The sequence below is a fragment of the Glandiceps talaboti genome, chromosome 2 (genome assembly GCF_964340395.1).
Source record: "Glandiceps talaboti chromosome 2, keGlaTala1.1, whole genome shotgun sequence".
NCBI lineage: Eukaryota > Metazoa > Hemichordata > Enteropneusta > Spengelidae > Glandiceps > Glandiceps talaboti.
The window spans coordinates 23485620-23506632 of NC_135550.1; the positions used below are offsets into that span (position 1 = coordinate 23485620).

Genomic DNA, 21013 nt, shown 5'->3' on the forward strand with positions numbered 1-21013 from the left:
GAGAGGCCGACTGCTACAAAGACTTTCATTCATTTTTCAATACATCAGTCCATGCAAAAGTATATGCTATTGAAAAATAGTATAGCAACACTGACACTTTTTCACAAAAAGGTTCATTTTGTTTTAAAAAATCATCAAGACAGCCTCTAAGATCTATGAATGAACGTAGGCTGCATACGCTTTAAACATTTGCTTTGATAAAATTTAAGTGCAGCTTTCATTCAAAAACTATCTGTATCTGACTTTTAAATGTCACGAATTCTTCAACACTGATACAAGACAGAAATGGCCAATATATCTTGAACACCTAGAGCTTCCTATCACTTTTGATCCTACACCTAGAGTCTTGTTATACTTTTAATACACCAGTACACTATTAACTACCCACTCACTTTGAAGTTTGACCATACTATTTTCAGTAAAACATGTGCCTGTATGACCAGCTAAGGTCAACATTTTTAGTACTTACTGTGTGTGATTTGGGAGCACAGCTCCTACTGGCAGTAAGAGAGATCATTTTGACAGTGTTATAGCTCAGATTGGTCATCTTCAGTAATTCCAATGATGTTTTAGTGATAATATCCTGTAAGAAACATAAAGAATCTAATCATGCTGTAGGTCCATATTGACAGACTTTAACATAGAAACACTCACTTTAATTACAACAGGACATATGTATCTGAAAATTTTCCCTTGCTTGCAAAAAACCAATAACTATATTTTGCTTCATAATATGAACTTTAAACTAACTAACTACTTACACATTTTACATGACAAATGTGTCTACCATTTTGGGGTTTACTATCAATCTGATCACAATCCAATGTTGTGGTCGGCTATTACCTTCACTATTACCTTCATTTTTTTGCTTGAACTGTCCTTTGTATTACATGTTCCCATTTTGGTTTTGGTCTTTAACCCACATCTGACCAATTCTCATTACTGGTAAATTTCAAATCTCTCGCAGATAAGTGTAACCAATCTACACCAGCCTTACAGTTATAATAACACTGTAGTACAACATTTATTCTATGGTCTCGTGTGATAAAGAGAATCAGTCAAATGTAGAGGATATGAAAAATGTAAACATAACAAATCATGATACAGGCAAACACAAAGGTAATAAGTCGAAGTGAACAACAAGCTGACCAATACATCAGAATTTAATCAGATAATGTTTATTACATACAATCTCATAGAAAAGTTACAAGAAATATTTCCTTTGGTGCACAATAATTCTGAAGATATGATCAAGAGTTATGATTACAGCATTTTGTCTGTTTCTGTTTTTGGTTATTTTTTTTTATTCTACTGGAATTGCGCCCCATAATATTTTTTTTATACAAACATATTTACAATTCTACAGACTTCCATTCAGGTTTGGGGCTACATGACAGAGTTCTGTTGCATGCTCACTATCATGTCTCTGTGGAACTGTCCAAGCTTTTCAAGTCAGTGCAGTCTATCCCAGTGAAATGCCATGACCAACAACAACATAGCAACTGTGAGGTTTGCTTGCTTTTTTACTTTCTTAATATGCTAGGATGGTGACAGGGGAAATGTTAACAGCGGGTAATATTGAGTAGACTGTAAAGACAAATCATATAGTTCAGCTCTAATCAATCCTCTCTATACTAGAGTGTTGGCTGATAGATTGTAGGGTGGCACAATATATTACGTACAAACTATTCACTGACCTGATAAAATAATTCAAGCTTGGACAAATCAACTTAGTAAAGAACATCAAGCTTTTGATTTGCACAGATCAATAACCCTCATCAGGATGACAATTTCCTTTAAATTACAGCTGACTTCTAGTTATGATGAAACATTTTCACATTAATTAATTGTCTAAACATATCACTTACCTTACAAGTTGTCACATTATGTTTTTCAAGTCGTTTGACAATGATGGAGTCTAGTCCCAGCCTTTTTACTTTCTTACTGGTCATACTTGTCTCTGAATAAACATACAGTGTATCTCTCACTTCTAAATCTCACATCATCCTATGGATCAGATACCGTGTACCTGCAATAAAGTAATGCCAACAATACTGATGTGTTCAATTTGATGGTGAAAGATAAAGTACATGCACAACTACTACTGGGGATCTTATAGACTGTCAACAGTCGTTCGTGCCTTTTTTTGCTACGTTTTATCTAAAACTAAAGTTGTTGCCTCGCTCCGATCCAAAGCAATTGAATCGCGTACTGATAGCAAAGGCCATAGGCCCGAGCTACGGCCTCAGCCATCAGTACATGGTAACTTATAGTAGTATTGCTTCAGATCGGAGCGAGGCAATGACTTTACTTCTAGATAAAACGTAGCAAAAAAGGCATGAATGACTGTCGACAGTCTAGGGATCTTAGTCACCTTGTGGCATGTGATGATTTTACATTCAAATTACAGCACAATTAATGTCCCAACAAAATACTGAGTGCAATTCGAAGTGATTAAAATCATAATGGAATTGAAAACCTTGTGTGTATGATATGATGCAAAGCTGCTTCACAATTCTGATGTCACAAAAAATGTTGTCTGAATAATTTTATAATTTGTTTTCCACTCAATTTAATACTTTATAACATGAACAATATCAGTGGAACACCACGAACATAACTGCAACCTCTTGAATTATTTCATGCTTTGACATATCTGTTGGCTGATGCTGCACAATTTTACGATGTGAACAAATGGTAGCAAATTTAGGCAATACTCAAATCACAAAGTCCTTTGCCATGAAACCTATAGAAAGTGATAAAATGACTATTTAGTACCTTGCATATTGTATGTAGCATGTTGAATGAAATGGTACAAATTACAATGATTTCATAAAAAATGAGAGTAAAGTACATCCTTCAGGTCCACAACCTCACAAACACTTCAGACCATTCTAGAAACTAGAAACTTCAGACCATTCTAGAAACTAGAAACTTCAGACCATTCTAGAAACTAGAAACTTCAGACCATTCTAGAAACTTCAGACCATTCTAGAAACTAGAAACTTCAGACCATTCTAATTTCTAGAAGCTACAAACGAGTATTAGTACTAAGTGCATAAACTTTATTTTATTTTATTTTATTTTATTTTATTTTCTAAGTAGAAAATTCATTTTTTTACCTTACTTATAGCATGGAGGTATGGAGCACCACACTTTTACCTCCATGTTTAAGCATCCATCCATCTGTTGGATGAAATCTTTGCATACTGATCAAACAGTTTAACACAGTTGGTGCACCCGAGTTCTGGACACCCAAGACGAGACTGGCACCTGAGTCCCTTGGGAGATTTGTTTTTTGTCTCATACCTCATCTTTTGAATTTGTTATTCATTACAAATTTTTGGAAAGAAAATGTGGTTAACTTTTTTTCATTTCTCCCAGTTACTAGTAGCCTCCCAAGGGTCCCTAGAAACTTAGAAAAAAATCTAAAAGTTGACTACACCATAGACCCTCCACGGGTCTATGACTGCACTTTCCTTCCTGAAATAAATAACAAACTCAATCTCCCAAGAGGGCCAATGGACTATCTAGCCCAAGATTTGATGCGCACAAATAATTGTATACGCGATTCTGTTATTATTAGGTCATCCATCAACTTTCATTTCCGACCAAAATACTCATTCCTAAAACTTATTTTACTTTCCTTTTCTCGTATTCTGGATCATGATCATCATGTGGAATGTGCGAAGGTGTATCGGTTACATGACCTTTTACCTCTCACAACGACAAGCGAACTGTATTGCTTCTCCCTGCAGTTCACAAACGAAATATATTTACCTGAATGATGCAGTACTTCACGGGATATCAAGTAAAGAAGTTCAGTATATGTTGTATAATGTTAAGTAAGAATGACTCGAGGTATGACTATGAGCGTACTACAGCATATGCATATGCACTGCACTGGAGATACGAACTCATGACTGGCGCTGGAATGGCCCGAGCTTTGCTGTCGTTATTGCGCCCTCTACGATATTATTTGATTTACCTTTCTTTTGTAATTATTTTTCGTTCCCAACATGTCAAATACTAGTCTAGAATTCTAAACTGGTACAGTATTACGTATTAAAAACTTCATTATTAATACCATTAGTAATTAGTAATTAAGCTTTTAATACATAACACTGTACCAGTTTAGAATTCTAGACGAGCCAAATACTAGTGAGTCTTCTTCGTCTTCAATTTGCGCTAACACTAGAGAGTGCGCCCTCTGTGCACAGAATGGGTGGCTCCTGGGATGGCTATGTCGCATCGTGATTCTCTGGTGATTCGTATGTCGCATATGAGGCTCATGAAACTGCGAAAAGAAAAACGGAAAGTTTTCCTTGTTTTCAATTCGAATACAGAAAACGAATAGACGGTATATACAATTGCAGTGTGTACATGTGTGTCTATCTTTGTGTGTGTGTGTGTGTGTGTGTGTGTGTGTGTGTGTGTGTGCGTGTGTGTCAGCATCTCTCAAGAACCAATGGTTGAGAAATAAGTGAGCCTTCAGTATTTACAGGGGGAGGGCCGGGGGAAATCACACACGGTCTGTTAAGTAAAACAAGACCCTCACCCATTCTCCACCCCTTTGTCCCATTTTGTAAAACATGACCCTCCCCATGCAAATTGCATATACTGAACGTTAATCAATCTTCCCATTATGTAAATTATTTTGACTGTATTAGAAAGTAATATTTGTACGGATAAAGTGACAATTAGAATCTAAAACGTGCTTTCCATGTTGTGCATACTCTGTCTGATCTGTAAAAGTTCCCTGATATCATTGTCATCACATCACCTTCACCTTCAGTATTGCCATTATTAGTGTCACTCTCATCTGACTCACTGTCACTACTTGAGTCAGTACATGTATCACATGTGTATAAAAGAGTGATAAACTTGGCACTGGTTACTATAACTGTTAATTATATGTAGATATTTTAGCAACAACATTCACGGACAGTGTGAGTGATAAGGTGAGATTGTACATTCAATAAAATCTCAGACCACTACTGGTCTGTCAGAAGTCCCTCTACGGCTTTCGTAGGTCTGACATAAAATGCATCGTTTTATTAAAATATTTTCTTACAATATATGTATTTGTACTTTGGCATGTAAAGTACTCGTAAAAATAAGTGTTGAGTGCTCATCTCACTTTTACATCTCAAAACACACAAAACAAATTGACTACACATTGAATCTTCAATTTGGTCACAAAACTACGGATTGTAAAATTGTAAAATGTGACCCTCCCCGGCCCCAAACATTATAATGCAAAATATGACCCTCCCCTAACAACAGGTTTGTAAAATGTGACCCCCGATTCCTCCGGCCCTCCCCCTGTAATACTGAAGGCTCCCTAAAGCTTTGCGACATGCTAGGTGATTTAATTATATTATCCATAGACCCACCATACCCATATGGGTGGAGGGTCTTTGAATTATCTAATAGGGAATGCGATGAGCCCTAATCACATATATCACTTCTCAAAGGTAAAATACTCAGGTCTCACATGTACAGTTAACTCGGAAGGTAAACACGTAAAAGTATAAATTAACCAATTCAAATTTATCAATCAATACAGATGTGAACAAATGCTTAAGATTATTGAATACTGAATTGCTTATCGAGTATTGCAACTCATGACTTTTGCTGTATATTGTTGATGATATCATGTTACACACGCCCCACTGCAGGTACAACAGTTGTAGGAGTACGCCTTTGAAAAGACCTCATGGAGATTATTAACAACTGACCTCCTTTTTAGATCATAATAACTCAGATTTGACTTTATGATATAGTTTTCTGCATTCTTCAATAACACCACTATTTTAGGCATGATATATGTTAGGGGGAAAAATATAAAATAAAAATCATCAAAGACTTCTCACATCGACACTGCATGTAGCCCTTTCTCATTGGTCATTAATCAAAGTTTGCAAATATTTTTTATCGCAAACAAATAGATCCAATATTGTCTCAGAATTATGTTTCATAGTTTGAAGTTTCGACACTTATTTGGACAACTGAGAAATATTTGTAATTTTGTACTTGGCATTGGAATCAACCGACTTCCACCCACAGTAAGTTTGCCCTACAGCAAAACACAATTATTGAAATAACTGCATGTGTTGTCATGTGGTTTAGTCACTTGAGTTAGATCCAACCATTGTCTGGATTGTTTAGTATTGGTGTTATGTTAACATTTGATTGAGAAAGTGTGTCAAGGTTTCAGGGACAGAATCACAACCATTACACCACCACAGCAATCCCATCACCATCACTATCTCCATCACTACAGACATCCACTCATCACCACAGCCATCCTCATCACAACTGTCATCGCACCACCATCCCTGTCACTACAGCCATCCTCATCTCCACAGCCATCGCACCACCATCCCTGTCAATACATCCATCCCCATCCCCACACCCATCCTCATCACCACATCCATCGCACTGTCATTTTCATCACACAATCATCGAATCACAATCCTCATCCCAACAACCATTACATTCCCACCATCTTCATCACCACAACCATCGCACTATCACCATTCTCATCAACACAACCATCTTCATCACCTTCCTCATCCCAACAACCACATCGCACCACCATACATCCACACCACCACAAAACTACCATTGCCGTTATCAACACTGTCATCACTTTTATGATGATCATCACAGTAATCGTTACGAAATCAGACTAGGCATGAAAGGAGTCCATTAGTTTGTGACTGGCAGGCACGCACACACACACACACACACACACACACACACGCACGCACGCACGCGCGCGCGCAAACAAACAAACAAACAAACAAACAAACAAACAAACACAAACACAAATACATATACTAGTATACAGACAAAACCAAAAGAAAATCATAGGCACCCCTTCGTGAATTTAAAATGAGAGTAAAATTAAAAACTGCTATAAACATAATATCTTGATAATATTAAATCAAATCGCAAAGCCAGCTTGGTCTAGATAATAAAAGTGAGATGAGTCTGACAAAGCAAAACACGAGTAATTTTTGTTCCGATACTTCTGGCGGGAAAGAACAGATACTGAAAAGTTTGTAGTCATTGGCTGAGATTAATCACACCAAGTAGACGTCACCTTGACAACCATGGCCAAATTCACGTTTTCCTGATGGTACGTATAGTATGATATGTAAGATATCTGTGTTAGAGAGTTGTCCCTTTCTCTTTGAAAAAAAATGATGAGAATTATTCAAATGTGGACCCAATTCGTTCAATAAGATTATAACAACTTAATAGCAATATCTCATTTTTAAGAGTTAGAAATGACATCATTGTATTTATAGAAATGTGTCGTTTTTTCTTAGAAGAAGTAATGACTTGTTGATCTTATAACTGGGGCACTGACTGAGATTGACCTACAGAGCTCTTCCTGAAATTTTGCAACTATATTCCATTTTTGAAATCTGGTGACGTCTCCCCCCCCCCTCCAAAAAACCCCACACACACATCTTCAACACATTCATCTCCAAATTTTTTAATTTTTCTGTGTCACCAGCTATACTTGATTTGTAGCCGTGGCAGAGCGCCAAGTATACATACAGGCCATCACCTCATTATCGGCGACCTAGATATGGGAAAACTTGTGCCCGTAGTCGACAATGTAGAGAGGTATCGAATTGCCCAGACTTTTGAAATCTTTCCAATCACCGTTCGATTGTTGCCTTGCAAAGGTAATTACAGACAATTTGAAACCTTTGATTACAAGAACAAGTATACCCCCGAGTGCCATTGGAGTTATTCCAACAATTGTTCTAAATGTCATCAACATTTTGACACATTTTTTGCAAGATTTAGTTCATCAAACAATGAACGACTCATGAAATTGGTAAGACAGGTTGAAATTAAAAAGATGAAAATTTATACTTCAATTTATGTCTCAATTTTTACTTTCATATTTATTCATCGACTTTACGGAATTAAACATGAAGGAATCTGAACATTGGGGTGAAAAGGTGAGCAACTACCGGGTCGTTGATACTAGTTCTTGGTAACTCTGGGTATTTCACTTGTATTATAAGTTTATGCGTAGGCATAAAGGATATGTATAGTGTTTCACTGCGAACTAAGATCTTTTTTAAGAATTACAAGTGTGATATTAAGTATCAGCTCTGATACATCTCTAACTAGAACATGGCCGACCAATAAACAATATGCCACTATATGGTTTCCGCTACTTTGTCCTTGTTTGCCACTATATGGTTTCCACTAGGGTGTACTTTCTCCTTGTTTCTATCTCACAGTTTGTTCCTACAAGAATGTTGCATTTTCATGAAACTACATCATATTTCGTTTTTGAACCAGAGTTAACATTTTTTTTTTACACTTGAAGAATGTCCAGCTTAGTTTGACAAATCAACAGATATTATTCAAGGCTATCCATTTGTTTGGGTTACCTTCTTCTTATAAGTCGTACATTAATTCAGCATGGTTAGTGAAATGGACATAAACCGAGTATATTTTTTGCAACATATTAAAAGGTACCTGGTACTAACCATAGCATAGCATAGTTGACCATCACTTATCACTTAGGGCGAACTTAAACTTAGTATTGCGACATCATATTAGTCAATTAGAAACGATCTATTGTGGCACTCTATCAGACAAATAGTAGCCTGATGTCGATTGAGTGACACCACGTAAATTACAGTCTAGTATAACAAATAGTCGATTCCATTTAAATGTAGTATACTTCTGACTAAAATGTCGATTAAATTATATTTATAATGTAAAAAACTGTGCTGATAACACCAACATCAAAAGATGCCTCTAAACCGGTACCCATCAAATACATGCATCAAAATTATTACTATACTAAAATGATTTTATGATTTGTTTAAGTCGAGTGTAAATTTAAGTTTATACATTCATCTTATGCCTCTTTAATATTTGATAGGGTGGGAGTAAGAGTTTCTTAATTACTTTCACGGAATTAACAAATTTAAGCAAAACGAAAATTAAGTGTCAACTCGCTCGTTTAAAAACTATAACGTTGGAATTTATCGTTTCGATTGCCATAGATCGATAACGGAAAAGACATGTATGGACATGTCAGTAGAAAGGGTATATAGACTAATACCTTATTAGTTACATGTATCACTGATATTTCCATTCTTATCCGGAAGTTAGTCAATCATTCCTAGAAATAAAAGAGAGTGGGTAGGGTGAAAAAACGCCACCTAGTGGTCACGGTGATTCACTCTGCCAAGAAACTTTCACAAGCAGTGCATTGACGTTAATACGATATCGTCAGTGTTTATTCCGGAGGATAAATTCAGCAGTCCTTTACCAGTTTCTTGACGGAATAAGCATTACCATTACGTTCTCATGTTTTCCTTTTTAAAAGTATCATTTTATTCCCAATTTATGGTGACATCTACGTTTTAACTATCAATTATGTAACATTGCACTCATTACCTGATATCGAGATAGATGCCATCTCTTTATTAACATTGTTTTATTATTTATCATCGCACATTATAAGTTCGGTATCATGGTCATTTTTTTTTCATTATTATATTACGTTTTTCTTGTTGTAAATTTCTATATATTGTCTTATTTTCTTCATTGAGTGAGGTCAAACTCGATTAGCTGTTTTGTCAACTATTTTTGTCCTCATGTCCACGTCTGCCCATTGACAAATGTATTTTATTGTTCACTCAGATTTTGTAGTTTCAGTTATATTAATATAGTGGAAATAAAGTATTATTATTATATTATAAAAATATCAAAACTTAAACGTTTATGGTCATTTTCTTTACAAAATTAATTTTTTTCAACCAATTTTTTTCGTGGATTCCTTTATTTAGATTAGTCGTCAGCAGTAACCAGGCTATTCTTTATCTGATAGGATTGGACAACATATTGTTCTTTAATAATATTTTATAGAAAATGGTGCGCTTTATACTAAAAAAAACTGAAATCGGACTAAACACGAACTTTTCTCAGCTAACATCAACAACTCCAGTTCTTTTTTTCGAGGGCATTGGGTTCATAGTATACAACATTGCTCGTATGTGTTTATCACATTGGATATTTTCTGTCAAACGATTTTGTGAAGCCTATTGAACAATCTTTGCCGACAAATGTTATGATACAACAAATAAACTTGATACATTGCCTACAACTTTACAGACTGTAAGATTTCAATCTGAAGTATTTATATTATACAAAATACCAGAGAAATTTGTGCATTTTCTCTCTGCAGCATAACATTGTTAAATTCGATCATATATACACTGACTCGTGCTGTCTCCTTGGCCAAAATTCAAATTCTTTTAATATACCCCCAGGAGCTTTTTTTCTGACAGAGATCCTGCAATCGTTTTCAATATACAGAACGACTTCATGATTGCCAGTACCTTTGTACTGCATGTGTAGAACAACTTGAAGTATCAGTAATCTGTACTTATCTACGTCGCTATGGCTCCGCTACTCACGTTCACAATTGTTCACAGAGTCACACGTACTGAGATTCAGTGAACGACAGACAGACGTCAAAATATGAAGAAAACAAAATCAAAATTGTAAACTTCTGTAATAATGAAAATACAAGTTATATTGTCATCGATGTCAAATTTTATGAAAACTGGACAATGAAAATTCCAATTCCAATTTTCCTATTCGGCTTGCCATATCCATTCTACTCTACACGCATTTCACACCCGACAAATGTAATCTTGGAGGATAAACAAAATTCGAGACATAAAACACTTAAATTAAATTACGTGCACTTTCTGAGTTTGAAAAAGTTTGCAAGTATCTGTGCCAAAAAAGTAATTTTATGAAACAGAATAGATGACTGACTTCTCAATTTCATGTTGGCCTCTAAAATTATTTGGAGCAAGTTACCACATGACAAAGGGACAAAGAATTTGAAATATTTCTTGTCTAAGCTAGTCCTGACTGGAATTTAAATACACGATACATCAATTTTAAAGGGAAAGTAACAATACTTGTTTTTCGCCAAAATTTAAAAAAATAGATACTTTTTCATATTTTATCGAAAGATGTAAAGACTAACAATTTTTTCATAAAACATTTCTAGAGCATACTTTTAAATATCCAGAATATGTACAAGAAAAGTGGGAAAGACAAAAGAGGCTAGAAATAACAGTGAATGATGAAGAGTTGTATAATATGTATATTTGGACTGACAAAACAGTGCACATCAAAACAGGTTTAGCTGCTTTCCAGTTTACGATCTTACGCACATTGATGTTTAGTTGAACACATTACTTTACTGGACACGAATGAGATTGAATCTGCTCTTTGTATCATTTACGGGGAGCGACCTCAGTCTATTGAACACTGCCTTTTTTCACGTAGACAGGTAATCGTTTTCTAGCATAAATTTACAGAATGGTGGACTGCTATTACAGGAATCAAGATAAGCCATTCTCGCAAACCAGGTGTTTTTTTTCTTCCGCGAAACTGCGAAATAACTTGGCGGTGCGCCTTGGACGGTGCCGTAAAAGAGACTGTGGTTTACGACGATGAGGTGAACTTGACCAAAAAAAGGTGTTATTCTTGGTTATAAGTTTAATAACGAAGCATGGAAAACCTCCTGCTAAACTATCGTATTCTTCTCTGTAAACACTATATTTATAGCTGATTCCAAGTTTCTACCATGTTCGTTGCCTCTTCAATTTGCTTTTATTATAAAGTACTGTAATACAAAGTTAAATTTACTATGTTAAGAAAAACACATAAATTTCTGTACAAATGGCCCTTTTTCATACCTATTTTTGTGACTGAGGGGTGTATTTTTGTATCGTTTTTGTGTATTATATTTTTCTGCTCTTTTCCATAATAATGATATTTTTTATTACACATTAGTAATAAACCCGCCAAAAAGCTTTGACCAACAAGCTATTTCAATTGCCAGTGATTTAAAATATTTTGTCGGGACAAGAGATTTGTCACACGAGTCAGTCTTAGCAAAATATACATCTTTGGTTTGTAATAGGTTATCATTAGATACAACAATGAGAATCTTGTACGAAGCAAACACGGAAATCAACAGTAACTATTTACCCGTATATGATTAACTGTGAAGGTAAAAATTGGTCTGATACCTTTCACGACGAAAAAATAAGTTCCGTTCTTAAATGACTCCTGTCGTAGTGAAAGCTTCCCGGAGAACAATTAGAATTGTGTTATAGGCGTTGGTCGATTTGTTAGGCTTTAGTCTGTTGTTGCGGTGTTACAAAATCTATGGATTTAGAAACATGAGGTGCTAGGTGTAATATGTCGGGTAATCCGGACCTGCCAGGGTCATCAATTCTCGGAAACAGTGACACGGACAATCACGACTTAAATATACTCAAACAACCTATTATCGGTAGGAATAATTTAAGGCTATCACTTTCCTTCAACATCGTCACGAGATCCGGCACAAGCTTTTGAAAAGCAGTATTCATCACTGTGTTGTTTATTCAACCAGAAACAACGACGAGAAACCTCGAACTGGTTAAATGAGTAATCAAGAATAAAGTATGGTCTGTTACGTAAAAGGTGCTCCCCACTATGGTTTCGAAAAAGTGACCACCCTCAATTTCCTTTCTCTAAAACATGACCCCTTATTCAAATATATGATAAACATTAGGCTAAAATGTTGACAGAAATGAAAAGGGACACGAGTCAGACTCAAAAATAATGTCTTCTTCCCACCACTGCTATCGTTTTTTTCTTCTAATTTTAATGGTTTTGGTTATTCCCCGGCCTGCTACTGTCACCACAGTTAATGTGTGAAGGCAATTTCCGTGTTTGGATCCATTTGATAGAGACAAAAAGATTACATGGATGCACTACCGATATTGCCTGGGTAAATATCCCCACTTCACAACATTATCCCAAATAGCTTCAGATTTTACTATTACCCCTTTCTATCCTGTGAGACACACTCCTCTCCTGACATTCCAAGTACAATTGATTCACCGAATGGTTAGTTTGTCAGCAGTGATAAGACTGATATGTGTATTCGGTACAATGGGATGTGGCAGCAGTGCGACGTGTTAATGGTGGCAGCGGTGGGATACCTGAATCATACAACGGTGCAGTTATCTAATATAATTATAATGAGTCAAAGTAAAATGTAACCTTTCTTAATAATATTTTCTTAGATATGTTCCTCCATTGAGAACCAATTTAGAAAAAAAAGAACCCTGATTCCCTCACCTGTAATTCTGAAGGCGCCCTCATGTTCAATTTTACTCATATTCATAACGCACATTGTCCTTATAATACATTACATGCACGTACATCTACCGGAAAACATATCTTACAATACTCAAAAGATACAACTTGTATCGAAATTTAGCTGACAAGCAACATTTAATATATTATCTAAGCCAACTAACAGTTCAGAACCTTTAACCGTCTTCTATAACGTTTTCTACGCAAACAGGAAATACATTGATCTAATTCAGATACATATATTTCCATCCCACAGCTGTTTGACACTAACTACGTAAAATGAGTAAAAAATAACAAAAACCATATGTCTTACAACATCACGCCATTTTTTCGCACATCTGTGTCAACCCTGGTTTAAATATGTAAATACAAGTGAGCCATCAGTTGTTACGGAACGATGAACGGCAAACTAAAGGGGAGGGCTTCACCTGAATTTACTGGTCAAAGAAGGAGGGGTGTATCGCTTTTACACTGCGGATCGGGAGGTAGAGGGGTATTTTCGACGTTGATTTATAATTTTTCAAAAAATTGAACCACAGGACTGGAGTGGTCGTTCACTATATAAATGTGCAGACAGGTAGTATATATATATATATAGGAAGTCAGTGGTAAGATTTATCCGTAGCACAGTGCTCGATACGTCTGCACGCAGAGCGGAGTATATGTTGAGGGTAGAAGAAAATCAAATAGGGTTTTTCGTCTCTACAAGCCTGTTTCGTGAGTAAATCACTCGTCAGCATCTCCTGACGAGTGATTTACTCACGAAACAGGCTTGTAGAGACGAAAAACCCTACTTGATTTTCTTCTACCCTCAACACATACACACACACACACACACACACACACACACACACATATATATATATATATATATATACAAAAATGTATATATATATATATATATATATATATATATATATATATATATATATATATATATACATATATATATACACACACATATATAAATATATATACACACACATAAAATATACATAATTGTCCCTAATATGTCCCTTAACAAATAAATGCAAAATTAACTATTTAAAAAATGCATGATACTGAAGAGAGAGAATAGTGCATGCTAAAGTACATGCATGCATGCATGTATGTATGCATGCATGTATGTATGTATGCATGCATGCATGCATGCATGTATGTATGTATGTATGTATGTATGTATGTATGTATGTATGTATGTATGTATGTATGTATGTGTGTGTGTGTGTGTGTGTGTGTGTGTCTGTCTGTCTGTCTGTCTGTCTGTCTGTCTGTCTGTCTGTCTGTCTGTCTGTCTTTTTTGTATGTATGTATGTATGTATGTATGTATGTATGTATGTATGTATGTATGTATGTATGTATGTATGTATGTATTTATGTGTGTGTGTATGTCTGTCTGTCTGTATGTATGTATGTATGTATGTATGTATGTATGTATGTATGTATGTATGTGTGTGTGTGTGTGTCTGTCTGTCTGTCTGTCTGTCTGTCTGTATGTATGTATGTATGTATGTATGTATGTATGTATGTATGTATGTATGTATGTATGTATGTATGTATGTATGTATGTATGTATGTATGTATGTCTGTCTGTATGTATGTGTGTATGTGTATGTATGTATGTATGTATGTATGTATGTATGTATGTATGTATGTATGTATGTATGTCTGTCTGTCTGTCTGTCTGTCTGTCTGTCTGTCTTTCTGTCGGTATGTATGTATGTATATGTATGTATGTATGTATGTATGTATGTATGTATGTATGTATGTATGTATGTATGTATGTATGTATGTATGTATGTATGTATGTATGTATGTCTGTCTGTCTGTGTGTGTGTATGTATGTATGTATGTATGTATGTATGTATGTATGTATGTATGTATGTATGTATGTATGTATGTATGTATGTATGTATGTATGTATGTATGTAAGTATGTGTGTGTGTGGGGGTGGGTGGGTGGGGGGATTTGTATTGAACAAATGTCATTGAATTAGATAGACCAGCTAGCTACATGTACTATATGTAGGTCTGAGCATAAAACGCATTCAGTCTAGTACGACCACATCAGCGGGGACCAAGGCAAACCATGTTTGTCTCCACAGGTGTCGAAATTAATATGGGATCGACTCTTTATGTTTTTATTTGATACATATTTGTCTTAGTCATCTGTTCGCATCAATGTATAAATCAGGCACATTGCTACACACATACAGTTTGTGTGTGAAGAATATCGTAGTAACATCCGATAGGAGAGGAGTGCCTACGAGTGAGATATCTGTTTTAACCATGAATTCATGCTAAAATCACAGGGTTCTGTGAACCCCTTAATCACTGATAGAATTGGACACACTCGACAAGTTTACAACTTCTTACTGCAGTTTATCGGAAAGCAAGTGTTTACACTCGGCGGTGTACTACTAGTACTACTACTAGCGATGATGACCCCCGGCGACAAGACGCGACGTGTGTCCACACGAATGGTTTGATTACGCGAAAGGGTTCAGACAATGAGTTTCAATAATTTCTTTTTTAAATAATATGGAACAAAAAAGAAATAAACCATATCATTTGAACGAAAATGTTCATTACAACAAAGAATAAAAGTATATAACCTAGACATATTTCAAACAATCTTTCATATCCAGTTCACAGGGACATGTACTATAATTATTTTCCTAAGGAAAATATCACACGAATTCGGCTACTACAAATTTTTAGGGAAATCTACTAAAGTCAAGACGTTATTATATAGCCTGTAGACAAGGAAAACAATGATTAAAAGAAAAACTGCGTGTCCCTATGATCGTGATACAGTTTAGACACCGAAGAAAGAAGAGTAACTGTTATGATTGTTCGAAATATGTCCGTTTCAAGATCAAAATGGAAGATAACCTATTTTGTGTGTGAATTAATAGTTTATTAGTTTCAAATAAATTACTAGACTCTTGATGTATGAAGTTAGTTGATGACACCGACTCCAAACTATGTTATAAACTTTTACCCAGTTCTAGAAATATGCGCTCCAAGAATTCCGACACGTCTATGTGTCTATGTCGGTGTTCTCCAAGTCGGGGCGCATATTTCCAGAGCGAACATTTACAGTGTTAAATTCAACAGTTTCCTAAATATCCCTGGTGGTTGTGTCCAAGTCGAATCGTAAACATACCTAAATCTATATATGTTTCTATAATGAGCGATTGAATAGGGAGATCGAGGGTTAAATGTGAAAACTTTGGCAGAACTCAACCCAGGAAGTTTAAACGCTGATTGGCCTGTTGTTGTTTACGTTATCTGACATCAATATTGAGATTATTTCGTAAAAAAAGTGATTGTTCGTGGTCTAAAATCCGTTGTGTTAGAGGAGCGGATGTGGGATGCCAGTCATTGGACTAATCGTGAGGTCACTTATGTGCTGGAAAACAACGTACTACACCTAGATCAGACGCCAATCACACAGCAGCACGCGGAGGGGGTTCCTGGAAGAAGGGCTTGTCAATTTCTCGCTACAGCTGGCTCAGAAGTTAATTGTCTCTGTAATATACACTTAGCAACGAGAAAGTAATCTCATTAACATATTGATTCTAGCATTCTCATTGGTCCAATAGTTTAGTTCTATGAGATATAAACCACTGGCGAATATTAAAATCGGTGCATTTCTCCGTGGCACTACGAGTCACGAAGAACCTTTCAATAGTCAGCCATAAAAACGGTTCGGCCCTGAAAAAAAAACCCTGTTAAAATCAATCGAGACTTGCTTTTTGTCCAGTTCTATTCCGGTTGTTTCGATTTCCATTTATTTTAAAAGTTTGAAAACTTTCGTTTTATTGGGCGTTTAATTTCTGCAAAATGGCACTTAATTGTGCAACAAAGTTACAGACGCTATGTGTAGTTTTGATGATCATACTCAAGCTGTACACCGTAGAAAGTTGGTCTTCTCAACGTGGCAACAGCGACAGGTAGGCAATAATTTGCTTCACTTTTTTTTCCTTTTTCAAAGCCATATAACATATTTATTTTACTGGTATTTTCACCCACTTTGCTATCAACAGATGTTATCGTCTCATGTCATGTTTCAATCTCAGATTTTGAAATCATTGGACTGTACTCCCTTTTTCAGGACCAACTTTTTTTTCTTTATTGCAGTGTCGCTTCGCAACAAACCCATATGCATGATATATATGGCTATGTCAGACAATATCGTTTCTCACACATAAATATTAATGCATAACTCGAACTTTAACTGGGCCTGTAAAGAAGTGATGTACGAGGGGACAAGTACTAGTATATGATATCTTAACCCAAATCTTACGTTCATCCCTCTCCTATCTTTGATTTTAGGAACACACATAAATATGTACTTCTAACCCAGCGAACAAACTGCATTTGCTGTGTAGATTTAGACAATTTCTGTCATTTTTTTCTTGACGTATATATTGAAAATATTGTTTTTACATTGTATTAAGTTTCGAGTCGTTGAGTTAGAAAAGTATTACTGAAGAGATAATTAGCAAAGTTGAGACCGTCAACTAGTTCCCCCTCCCCCCCCCTCTCTCTCTCTCTCTCTCTCTCTCTCTCTCTCTCTCTCTCTCTCTCTCTCTCTCTCTCTCTCTCTCAATCCACATTAAACATTGGGTAAACGTGCATGTCTGCTGACATGCTTGCATATTAGTAATTGGGCCATGGGAATAGCACTTAGCTAGGATAAAATCTTACCCACCTTGACGTCAGAATTCATAAGCCAGAAATATGATATTCTAAATTTTTCCGGATTACTTCACAGTGTACTTGTGACTCCCAGAATTGAAATATATTAATTGTTATTTTGAATGCAAAAACCATAGAGCGACTGAAACGGTTACTAATTTTATTCCTTGAATTACAGTGCACGTGTCAGAAACGGAAGAGCAGCGCCAATACGTAAGTAATCCTTCTCTCTATATATGTATATATAATACATGTACTAGTATTATACATCTACAATATTGTCAAGTTACTCACGCTGAACTGTGCAAACTCCGCCCATGTGATTTTTATCCTAATTACAATACGCATGCGTGTTTCACTTTGCAATTTGAGTGATGTGTTAGTTTGATCTGATTTCCACATTTCTCAGCACGGATTCCGTCAGCTGGTAACCCGGATCCGAACACCACAACGGGTAAGTTCACATCAGACCTTGAAACTGCAGCATTTATACATCAGTATATATGCACGTATCCCTCCCTTGCAGCGCTTGCGCTAGTGATTAACTCTTACTAATACTATTAGTATTCCATGTTAATAAAAGCACAGACATGCATGACAGATAAGTAACATGCAAGTATTACATGTGTTACTTGTCTGTGAATAAAGTTACTGCTCAACCTCAGACCACTCTTTTTAGTGGTCTGAGGCGGCTAGCGGCTATTTTTAAAAAGCTTTTAGTGGTCGTGCCCGATGATGACCTGTGTGACTACATAAGTTCGGCTATATTCTGGCATGTGAGATCTCAAATCATCTCCCAATAAAATCATGGTTCTGGTCACAGGCACTCAAATCAATGTGTATGATTTTAAAAAAAAATATGTATGATTTATTTACATACATATTTTTTTTTAAAATCATACACATTGATTCGAGTGCCTGTGGTTCTGGTAGTGGTGTGGCCGGAGCTCTTCTTCTAAGTTCTAGTGGTCTGAGAATGGAGGTTTTACCCTGGCCTTCTACATAGCATGCGCATGCATGGCATGGTTCAGACGAACTTTACATGTTTTTTGTTCTGAATACGTCTTCACTGGGGGTATTGCTGGTTCAATGTCATGGTCACTGCTGCGTTTTAAATCAATGTGTCACCCCAGTCAAATTACCGAGAAACTGTATATGATACATGTATGAAGGAAGTTTATTCATGCGATGACGCACTCCGCCAGGTGATTGACAAGAAGCGAGGGCATTTATGTTGTCAAATATTGACACATCGTAGGTACGGTTGATTGTAGGGAGATAAAAACACAAATCCCTACTGTGGTTTTCCCCATGGCCTTGATTAGTCACAATGCTGCATGCTATAAATGATAGTATAAAATACTCGTTTTCACGGGTCAAAAATTGTCACATTGAGTCATAATTCAACGTTCACATAAAAAAATGTGAAATTATATCTCTTGATTTCTTGTAAAAAAATGTCCCAGGTCCATTCTTGAAATAAGTCATTTGGTGAATATTTGTGAACAAAAAACATTTTTATTAGAGCAAAATGCTTTTCTGTGAAGGTTTGGTGAGTTTCAACAAGTAGTACCAAACCATCATTGTAAACCTTTGTACTTCTCTTGATGCAATTGTAATAGTGGCCCACAAATAAAATGAATAGGTAACTTAAAGTTACTAAGATTTCCGGAATCTCACAAAGTGACAAATATTTTTGTACAATATTCACTTTTTAGATTAAGTTTACTTTTCCTAAATGTATCCGGTACATACAATTGTACATATTTTTTTATAAACTTTCATTTATGTTATTTTTTTAGATGAACCTGAAGCAGGGAATACCTGTTTGCAAAATTTACCAAGGGCACCATACAATGGCCAGAACACTATATTTAATGATCCTACGGAAAGGTAGGAAAAATTTCATTTTTTTGTACTTTTGGTTGACATAGCAGCCTGTACAGATAGATAGGGTTTGATGTCATATGGCAACCAAAAGCCCAGATTTGTGATAGTACAGTTAGGCAATCAAAAGGTCTGTACAGAATTTTGACAGTAGAGTTAGGCAATCAAAAGTTTCACAAAGAAATTTGACCATAGAGTTAGTTTTGTTACAGTAGAGTTAGAGGCAATCAAAAGTTCTGTACAGAATTTTGACAGTAGAGTTAGGCAATCAAAAGTTCTGTACAAGATTTTGACAGTAGAGTTAGGCAATCAAAAATTCTGTACAAAATTTTGGCAGTAGAGTTAGGCAATCAAACAATTACATGTTATTATTATTATTATTATTTTATTTCTTGTAAGAAAACGCGCTACACATGCGTCTCAGCGCATTGTACAGACTGAAGTTTAAAAAAATTGCAGTAAAGTAAAGAAAATAACAGCACACAAAAAGGGACTAAGTGTGAAACTGGCCGATTAAAATAATTCACAATGTATAAAAACCAACAAGTTAAAATCAATCACTTAAAATGTTGTCTAAAAAGATATGTCTTTAAACTACGTTTAAAAATGTCAACAGTCATTACATTTCTCATTTCAGTTTATGAAAGTAGAGTTAGACCCTAGATTTAGACATTCAAAACTGTTTCATACAGATTTATGACAGTAGTGTGAAGGCAATTGAAAATGAATAGTGACAGTACCATATTACAAAGAATATAAAGTTAAATTTGAAAGGTTGCAGATAATTAAGTTTTATTTTGTGAATATAGCAGAGTTAGGCAATTGAAATAGCGCCCTCACTGGCATATTTTATTGTTAGAATAAGTCACTACATGACACTCAAGCCTGACAGTATTTTGTTGTATCTGAATATTGATATGATCTTATTACTTCTATTGATGAGTGATTAATTTTTTGAATTGACAGTGTCTTACAAGTATCCTGTCTAACTGGCTTTACTTGGGAAACAGACCCAACACATACGATATACACATGTAATTTCAATGACGGAGTCTGGCTACCAGATTCAACCAGTCCTGATTGTGTTCGTAAGTCTGACATTTAACTGTCAAATTTATCTTTTGTGTTTTCTTATATTGATATGAAATTAATAATTAGAACAAAGCAATATCTACTGTGTGTATGTGCAA

General features: G+C 35.6%; 1 protein-coding gene across 2 annotated transcripts in view; it reads right to left on the reverse strand.

The window, feature by feature from the left end:
• The window catches only part of LOC144448704 (DNA repair protein RAD51 homolog 2-like), a 60618-nt gene extending 56703 nt beyond the window's left edge, over positions 1–3915 (reverse strand). For both annotated transcript variants that reach the window (XR_013482120.1, XM_078138995.1), the window contains exons 1-3: positions 3781–3915; positions 1869–2029; positions 470–583 (exon numbers count right to left, since the gene is read on the reverse strand). Coding sequence is in view for 1 of the 2 variants with exons in the window: in XM_078138995.1 (XP_077995121.1) it covers positions 470–583; positions 1869–1952 (198 nt within the window). In the remaining variant the exon portion in view is untranslated. The remainder of the gene's footprint in view (positions 1–469; positions 584–1868; positions 2030–3780) is intronic.
• Positions 3916–21013: the final 17098 nt, after the last annotated feature.